A 9,979-nucleotide genomic window follows, 5' to 3' on the forward strand; every position below is an offset into this window, starting at 1 on the left:
CAGCTCCTGCTGTGTCCCCTGGCATCTGCTGTGATGACCTTGGGAACATGCCACGCCTGCCTCCTGTGCTGCTCCAGCTGGAGGAAGAGCCTCTTGTTCACGAAACTTCCCGACTCTTCATAGTGTTACTGGTAAGAGATTGTCATCTGGGAGAAGGCACCACAGTCACTCCTTTCCTGGAGCAGCACACGCCCTGCTCCAGGACTAAGAAGTTCTGCTGATTTATGGATCTGGTGCCCCACACGCACCCTGTCCATCCGGCAGAAATAGAGGCCTAGAGGCTGATCCTCACGGGCCTCCAGCGACTGCATGGCCCCAAGCACTGGGCCAAAGTCGTTAACGTCTCCAAACACCACTCACGTCTGCTCAGGGGAAACCTTAGAGGACAGCGAGAGAGACACCAACTGTGGGCACACATCACGGGCCAGAGGGAGCCACCAGGTCACCAAGCACGTTTCACTCCAGACGCCACAGTGTGCCGTCACCTGGCATTTCCATGCTGCTGCTACTTCTACCGATAAACTGCTGAGACAGTCTCCATCTTACACAGCCTCGAACGAAGCTCAGAGCCGAATGCCTCGCCCAGGGAGCGTTCTGAGAGCGCCTGGAGCAAGAGCGGGCGGTGAGGAAGGTGGCACACGGAGCCAGGACTAGCTGGCGGAGTTTACAAAACAGTCGGGTGTAACCGCTTCCTTCTTATCCCTGTTATTTTTTTGTCTCTTAAAGATGAGAAACTTAAACCACAATTGGTGCTGAGGTGCTTAAAGAAAGGACAGGTGCTCTTAGAGCGAGCTGCTGGGTGCTGACTGAGACTCTGGGAGCATTTTCAGCGCAGGAGAGCTTCCCAGACGATGGCTGGGCTGGCTGCCATCATTAGGCCCCGGCCAGGAGGTCGGGTCTGGTTCTGGAGCTGCTCCGGGCCTGGATTGAGCCGAAACCTGACCGCAGCCCGAGCCTCCCACTCGGGACAAGGAGACGCTGCCTTTGTGGGGGGTGATGGCAGCTGTGGTGGGCGAGGCGTCGCCCTCCGTCTGGGGTGGCCTTTGCTGTCCTCGCCTTGAATGTGGACAGAACCTTTGACCATTCGGGTGGGGAAACACGATGCAGCGTCAGGGAGGGTCCAAGCCACAGGACACCGGCAGTTCTCCTTCCTGTTGCGGGGCTGCTTTCTCTCGGTTCTCAGCTGCCACGTACAAGTCCAACCATCTGCTACCCCCGCGCAGGAAGCAGCCAGGTAACTGCGGAGCCGGCCTGTGTGGACAGCCATGCAGCCAGCCAGGGGTCTCGGCTCCGGGCACACGAGTGGCACCATCAGGCCCTTCACAGCAGCCCTGCCAGGAGGGTGATACGCAGCGACCCGCCCACGGCACACGGAACAGGATCTTCCCAGCAGAGCCTGCCTGTGTCTCACTCGTGAAATCATGAGGCACAAGCATCGTTTCAAGCCACCACGTTTACGGCAGCCACACAGCAGGGACACGGCTGGGGCTCGGGCTGTGGATTCCGGGGGTCTGGCAGCTGTGGCAAGCAGAGCCTCCCAAACTGGAGAGCATCCCGCCCCCGCCCCGGCCTCACAGATCGGCTTCCTAAGGCCCAGGAGGAGTGGGGAGGCCTCAGGGTGGGCACAGAGGTGTGGAAAGTAGGAGAACCAGCCCAGAAATAGTCAAGGATAAGAAAAACGGGGAAGTTCCGGTGCAGACGGCAGCACAGGAAGAAAGGAAGAAGTAACTTGGTGGGAAGAGGTCAGGTCAGCGTCACCTAAAGCAGATTCCACCTGGTGTCACAGGGGCTACTATTAGTCACGGAAGGTGAGAGGCAGCAGGGATAGCTGCGTGCCAACGATGACAGTGCCTCCTGTCTTCCAGTGTCAGCAGGCAAGAGAAGGCGTCGGCGATAAACGCACGCAGTGTGAACCCACTGCGACCAGCGCTCACCCGGCAAAGCCGTGACTAACGTGGACAGCAAGCCTGCGGCTGGCGGGCCGCGGGTTTGACAAGCGTGACGTGCGGGGAAGGTCTGCCACCTCAAGACAGGACTTGGGCACAGGGAGCAAGCACAAGACGCTTCTGAGGAGCAAGAGAGACTCTTCCTGCCGTTCCAGAGCGAACACCCACTGCTGAGAAGACATGCCCACGCGGTCGCTGCGGGGACGGGGCGGGTGGGCGAGCAGTCTGAGGAGAGGCCTGGGTCTCTGCATCCTGGGAGAACAGGTCCCGCAGCTGCTGGGAGACAGCATGGTCTGGTTCCCGCAGGGTCCAGTCTAACCCGGCAATAGTTCTGACCCCTCCCTTCCAGCCAAACCTAAACACCCGGGCGGGAGGGACCCAGGGCACCAGCCAGCCAGCGGGCAGTGTGACCCGAGTCTCTCACTGGCCCCCGCGTGTTCTGGAGCTCGATCCAGAGCCTCTAATGGCCACTCCAAGCCAGAGAGCGACAAACAATTACAATCTGTCAAGGAAAACCCTCAATAACAAAGCTGTTTACAGGCAAAGGAGGAGACGACAATAACAGAGTGCGTGGCTAGAGGCCACTGATCACAGCGATCCACGGGCGTCCTTCCCCTCGTTCCCTGGCGCCCGAGCCTCATGGCCTCCCAGGTCGGGGGAGCAGGTGCTGGAGAACAGAACCCAAGTCCCCGCTCCGGGAAGCAAGCGAGTGTCTGGGAAGAGGAGGCTCTGGGGCGGCCTCCCCCTGCCCGGGCCTCTGGCCGGCACGTTCTCTGCAAGGAAGGAGTCGCGCTGTGGAAGGAGGTCGTGCACAGCACACACCTCCCTGCCCAGAGCTGCACAGTCAGAGCTATGAGGCCATCGCGTTTCATCAGACGTGAAACACCATGACGTGTCCTGAACGGGTTTACGGGAATCCCCCATTGCAGCTCCTTCTCCGCCACCTGCAGCGAGAGTGCCCGGCGGCACAGAGGGGAGAGGAACGGAAAGGAGGGCCGCCTCCGTGAGGGGGAGAGTGGCCAGGGAGCCCAGCTGGAGGAGAGGCTGGGTGGGTCTGTCTAGAACTGCCAGGAACCTGTCAGGACGACAGGTGAGAAATGACGCTTGAGAACTGGGAAGGGTCCTGAGCACGAAAACTCCTAAATTCCAGGCCAAAGAGTTTGAAATTCTGGCCTGGGAGGGGCAGGGAGGTGGCTGAATATCCGTGACCCAGGCTCTTGTGCTTCCTGTCTGAGTCCTTCCAGAGGAGGCAGACTCGGCTGGAGACACGCGGAGTGGGGCGGCAGCTGGTGGCCTGGGCACTGCAGGCCGTGAGTCTCTGCCCGGGAGGAAGGCTCAGGACGGCCCGACCCGGCATCTGCCAGGACTGCTCTCCACGGGGTCACCGGCAACCACGGAGACTCCCTGGGGGACTGGAAGGGGAAGGTGTCTTAAAATGACATGTTCCTGTGGGGAATGTCTTAAAATGCTAAGTTAACACAAAGTGAGGGGAACAACATTCTCGTCTCTTCTTCAAGATGCTGTGAAGCCAATACTGTGTTATAAATAGAGAAAACCACCCCCAGAAAAGCTGGCAAATTCAAGGAGAAAAGGAGCTATTTTAGGTCCCCCATCCCCCTCCTTCCAGTCTGTAAGAGCAGGATGAAGTCTTTAATACAAGGAAACAGATTTTGTCTTAAAAATCACACTATTTCAATCTGGTAGAAATTGGAACCAGAGTCCAGTCAAGCTCTGCAGGCAAATTAGACTCGGCTGTGGGAAGATACGGTGGCCGCAGGGAGGGCGGTCGGTCACCGCAGGACCAGCCGACCCTGCACACCCCGCCTGCGCAGCTCCTCACCTAGAACACCATGCAAGCAAACAGCCCCTGCTCCCGGGTGCGGGGCTCCTTACACTAGACCGGTGGTTCTCAACCTCCGTAACGCCGCGACCCTTTCATACAGTTCCTCACATTGTGGTGACTAAAATTATTTTCGTTGCTGCTTCATAACTGTAATGTTGCTACTGTTATGAATCGTAACGTAACTATCTGATATGCAAGGATGTATTTTCATTGCTACAAAATGAACGTAATTAAAGCACAGTGATTAATCACAAAAACAGTAATTATATATGTGTTTTCCGATGGTCTTAGGCGACCCCTGTGAAAGGGTTGTTTGACACCCAAAGGGGTCGCGACCCCCAGGTTGAGAACCGCTGCACTAGACGTTTCCAACGAACAGAACACAACACAGCCATTCAGGCGCAAGTGAGCCGGGAGGCTGTCGGCAAACCTTGGCTTTGGTGGCAGCTGAGGCGAGAGCAGCTGCGGCGGCCGTGGCTACGTTTCCTTCGGAAATCTCACGTTCTACTTTCTTCTTCCCAATTTCGCTCTCTCTTTCTTTACAAGTATCAGTGAGTTCCTTGTTCTCCTCAGACTCCGTTTCCTCTGGAAGAAATCAGAAGCTGCATCAGTGTGGCCTTTCAGCAGCCACCTCGCTGCTCACCTCCGCCACTGCCCCCGGCCTGACGTCACAAAGGGACCTCAGTGCCCGGGGAGATGTCTGCGGGGCTGCTCCAAGCACATAAGTGCGCCTCTATCTGAGATGGGTTTTCTAAACAGGCCCCTCTGTCCTCCCTTCCTCTCTCAGCTCTGTGTCGTTCCCTTGGACAGAAAGGAAAATTCAGGCAAAACGTCTGTTCATCGGTCAATGAGGTGCCCTCGGCAGGAAGTCAGGACCGAGGGCAGCGCTTCCGCCAGCAACTGCCGACCTGAATGGAGGCCTGTGTGGCGGCCTCCAAGGCCCCATCAGCTTGTCTGTGTACGTGACTGGCGTTAGCACAGGTGCTGCCCCAGAGCGAAATGCACGCTGCACATCGACGGCCACATCAAGAAACAAATCAAAATGGGAAATCGACTCGACACAACTAAACGGCCCACATTTCTCCCCGTTTTCAGTGTTACATAATGAAGTCTAAAGCGTTTCCTCAAATTACCTGACTTGATATCCTCACTAACTTCATTATCCTGTTCCTTCTCGCTGCTTTTTTCATTGTCTCCATCTTGGGCCTTATCACCTTCATCCGTTTCATTTTCCCCTTTGTTTTCTGCCTGAACGGGGTAAAGAAGAGGAGAGTGAGGGGGAAGGCCCTGTCCGTGACACTGTCAGGGAATAACTAAAGGTTCTGCTATTGCTGACAAGCAGACCAGGTTGAGAAGGGAAAACCTGGGAACCAATGAATAACTTCACAGACATACGCTTCATGCCTCAACCCCTGTGTGCTCACAGGACAACACCCCCAGGGACACGGTCCCTGTCTCCTCTGCTGTGAGGCCACGGCCACAAGGCCCTAAGGAACGTCACGGGAATTCATTTCTATGACTTACTGGCTAAACAGAGAAATACTTATTAAACAAATAATCAAATTGTTGTCCAAAAGGACCAGAGCATTGAAAATGCACATAATCAGCCAGGAAGCAGGACGAAATGCTCCGACATGGAGCGCTGACAGAGCCTTTTCACAGCCACTTGCTGGTGGTTTGCAGAAAGAGCCACAGCAGAGCACCAGCGAGCAACTCCGGGCCAGCAGCTGCAACTCCTCCGCTGGCATCTGGCATCACTGCTGATTCAGAAATCCCTGGGACCTTGGACAAGTAGGTGGCATCGTCGATAAAGTGAAGGACCGTCACTGCCTCGATGAGGCTGTTGTAGGAATGAGGTGGATTCGTTATGTACAGCACAGAGCACAGCACCGTAAGAGCGGGAACTAGCTTCACTCCCACCCTCTCCTTATCTACAAACCATTTCAAACGCCGCCTGTGATTAAGGCCCCAAATCCCTCCTGTACCTATTTATTCCAACAGCGATTGGCCGACTGCTCACCACGAGCCCCTGGCCTTGAAGAGGCTGTCAAGTCTGGTGCGCCCAGCTCACCCCCCACTCAGGACCTCGGATGCGAGACGGGGATCGGGTCACGAACACTCGGGGCCCTTTGATTGCCTCCCCTCCCAGGTGGAAATTCGATTCCCTAGCCTCCATTCCATTCTTTCTCGCTCTACCTGCTCTTTAAAATCTACCTCAAATGTCACCTTCTCACCAAGTCTTTTCTCAATATTTTCTTCTGGCAGTTCACTCTCTCAGAAAATCCCAGGTATTATATAATTCTCTTCTGGCACAAGGATAGGACTTAAACCCCACAATTCAATATTCTTAAGAATGACAACTCTTATATTCATAGTCCCAGCTGTGCCTGAAGGGGTTGGCACAACAGAAGAGGTTGGGAGTGAATAATCTTTGCATGAATAAATGAAAAAATGTCCTGTATTATGCTTTGTGAGAACCATACCTTAACCAGCAAAGTCCAAATGCTGACAGTTATTTATAGTCGCCTGAGAGGGACTAAGAGATCAGAATAAACGCAAACCGTGACGCTCTGAAAGGCTCCTCCGTGGCTGTTCTGTTGGGGAAGAACTCAAACAGAACTCACCTTTTCCGGCTGCTGACCATCAGCTTCTGTTTCCATTTTTTCCTCTTCAGCTCCTTCTACAAACAAAAGAGTAAGAACAAGTAATACAACATAGAAAAAGGGAAAGGCCATCATGGAGCTATGAGAGTGTCGGAGACACTACACAGTGCCATGGACGCATCTTACAGCCGCGTGGTTGGCATAAAAAGCCTGACATACAGCAACACGTACTTTACGATTCTGTTAACTTAAAGGTCAAAACCAGGTGTCAGATCCGGAGCAGCCGTGAACCAGGGAGGGTGAGACAGGCAGCCGGGGAGGCCGGGCCGGACTGTTTCTTGATCTTGGGGCTGTTTTGCTTGTGAAACGCAATGAGCTGCCCATCGAGGGGCCCAGTTTTCTGTTTTGTAAAAATTAAAAGTTCAAAACTTTTTAAGTAAAATAGGCCCCAAAATGTTTTTATTGAACGGGCATGAGCACAGCACATATCCTGTTGGGAGACAGGCGCTGGGGAAGCTGCTGCGCGAGGGGCTCTCTGAACCTGGCCAGGGTTTTAACTTTCCAGTTCCAGTTCCATTCAATACTGTCTAACTTCCAGAGTGCAGCACAGCGGTCAGACTTGACACAACGTGCAAAGTGAAAATTACGAAGGCTTCCCAACTTGCCTGTCTGGCTCAGGGGCCTCACTAATCCTCTCCACATCGTTCCAATTTCAGGACGTGGGCTGCTGAGGCCAGGACAATTCCAGGACGTGGACTGCTGAGGCCAGGACAATTCCAGGACTTTATACAAAAACAAGTACTGCCCACAAGTTAAATATATTGGCCTCAAGTAAACAATAAGACTAACAGCATTTATCCTCAGTGAGACTACGTAGATACTTCCACTGAGGTTTAATACGGACTAACACTGTTAATCAATAGGAAAATCCCCCTTTCCTAACCCTTGGGAATGAATGAGATCAGATGATCTTGCCCCCAGAGTTCAGGCTGGCTAGGAGCGCCCAGACACACAGTGTTTGGGACACAGTCTCACATGAAGCAGAAGGGCTTTTGCGGATCACCACCTCCCCCACATGCCCAAAGCCTGCAATACCAGAGGTGGGATGAAGTATGACAGAAGGAGGGCTGGTCACGTGACAGCTCAGCGCCAGAAAGCCGTGCCCGGGCCCGGCCAGGTGCAGGCAGGGGCAGGACCGAGGGCCTGCCACACAGAACAGCACAGGGAGCCGGTGTGCCCTCAGGTGGCGGCCCTGGGCTCCCAGCAGCAGATCCTCTGCAGGCAGTTTCTCCATCTTAATTTTAGCCGAAGCGACGTCCAAGTGACGAGCTCCCGGAGTGCAAACACCAAGAAAGAAACGCACCAAGAGGGACACGTTCACCTACAGGTTCGGAATCCAAGGGCGCCAATAGGCGGCGCATCAGATCCTGACTCTCAAACAGCCGTGGTGCAATATGTAAGTAAATAAAACAGAGAATCACCAAGATCTCTAATCAACAAGAGAATGTGAGAGATAACCCAAGGTTTAAAACACAATCAACCAAGCAGTGTAAACACGGTGGAGGGAGAATTACAAAACTGGAACGCACACCTCAAGAAATGACCATGTAGAGGACAAGAGGATGAAACTACGGAAGCACGGAAAGTGAGTCCAGGGAATGGCTGCCTCCCGTGGTATCGGCCAATACAAGGTAAGAACAGAGCATTATGAAGCCGGGTCGCGTGGCTCAGTGGTTGAGCCTCGACCTTTGAACCAGGAGGCCAGGTCACGGCACATGCCCAGGTTGCAGGCTCAATCCCCAGTGTGGGGCGTGCAGGAGGCAGCTGATCCATGACTCTCTCATCATTGATGTTTCTCTCTCTCTCACACCTTCCCTACCTCTCGGGGGGTGGGGGTGGAATAGAGCATTGTTAGAAATAGAGTAACAACAATGAAGAAAAGGTTTAATTCACCAGAGAATCATTAATTTTTTAGACTTTTAAGAACCTAATAAAAGAATGTCAACAGAACGCAGGGAGAAAATGAGAATGTACATCATAGTGGGGGGAGGGGGGAGTGAAGATACTTCTCTCAATTGCGAGATACAGGCATGTGGACAGAGCACGACGGGGCACACGCCTATGTGTAGAATTCTGCACCCACCAATTAGAGGACGCACGATACACATTACTTTCAGCTCACACACAGCGTTCAATACTGATCACAAATTAGGTCATAAAACAAGTTTTCGTCTTCTCAGGGAAGGAAGCGAGGCCACGCTGGGGCTCCCTCTGCCCTTGTCAGGCCCCGCCCTGCAGCAAAGGCCCCCGCCCCCCGCGAGCCCTGCAAACACTGCCCGGGCCCCAGCCTCCCTCGGCAGGCTGCTCCTTCTCGCCCAGCTGCACTGGCCAGCCTGGGGCACCTCCCTCCCTCCAACCACCTCCCATCTCCGACCCCGTGCCTTTGTGCACCCTGCTCTACAGAACCGAATGCTTCTCCGATCTGGCTCAGTGACATCCCAAACCTCTTTTCAACATTCAGCTCAAACCCTACTTCCTTTGTAGTCTTCCTCATCTAAAATTCCATGTCCCCTTGTGTTAACTCACAGCATTTCCTGTGTACAGTCCTCCTGGGACAATTAATACCGTGCTTCTGCATTATACCCCAACCCTCAAATACTAAATTACTTTTCCATGTACATATAACTCATCATAAAAACAGCCCCAATTTTTACTTGTGTTTTATATAATTGTGGAACAGCACAAGATCTATACAAAGTAACCCAAATGCCTGATTTGATCAAATAGTCCCCAAAAGGCAGAAAATCGTATGATATAATGGAAGCCAATTTCTTCCTAAAAATACACACCCTACAATCTAATAAAAAGAGTCCTCAGGCAAGTCACTGAAATCCTACCCAGCATCAGCGAGTCTTCAGAGGTGAAATGTCCATTGTGAGCTGCTCAGAAGTTTGACTCTGCATTTGAGTGCCTTTTGAAACGGAACTGAAAGAGCCCTTCAGAGGGGTGACCAGAGCAGCCCGTCCACGGATGTGCGTCTGGAGAATGGCACTGAGCCACTGTCTGCTCCGGGTCACAGCTAGTGCGCCTTCACACGGGGTCTAGAAGTGCCCGCTACAGAATGTGACAGAACCCTCCTGCTGAGAAGAACGAGCATTTAGACCCATGAACAGCATCGGAGGCGAGAACGACCAGTCACTTTGGCTTTAAGTTCAGCACTGCTACTGCCGGGATCTCGGCATCTCCCGAAGGACTAGAGACGGACTAGGTCTTCACCTTCTTGGACTCTAGAACTATCAGCGCCTTCCTCTAGGGCAAGCATGTCAAACTCACAGGCTACCAGGGCCAAATAAACAAGGTATAAGTGTGGCCACAAAAAACAAGCTTCAATTTTCATAGAAACATATTTATTTCAATAGAGACATGCGGAATACAAAGGGCTGAAATAAACGAGTCATCGTTAACATAAAATAATAGAACATTTTAATAAAAATGAATATTTTTGAGCATTAACTTACCAGACACGAATAACTGCACAAATTAATAAGTGTAATGCAAATAATATTATTTTTCTTGTTATCCCAAAG

The 9,979-nt window shown here is 52.9% G+C and overlaps 1 protein-coding gene across 1 annotated transcript in view; it reads right to left on the minus strand.

Moving 5' to 3' along the window:
- Positions 1–9,979, minus strand: part of SMARCC1 (SWI/SNF related, matrix associated, actin dependent regulator of chromatin, subfamily c, member 1) — an 89,056-nt gene that overhangs the window by 20,277 nt on the left and 58,800 nt on the right. Inside the window, 3 exon segments of the mRNA XM_015568261.1 lie at positions 4,220–4,374; positions 4,923–5,037; positions 6,414–6,469. Coding sequence (XP_015423747.1) covers positions 4,220–4,374; positions 4,923–5,037; positions 6,414–6,469 — 326 coding nt within the window.

This window comes from Myotis davidii, unplaced genomic scaffold (assembly GCF_000327345.1).
Source record: "Myotis davidii unplaced genomic scaffold, ASM32734v1 scaffold663, whole genome shotgun sequence".
Taxonomy (NCBI): Eukaryota; Metazoa; Chordata; class Mammalia; order Chiroptera; family Vespertilionidae; genus Myotis; species Myotis davidii.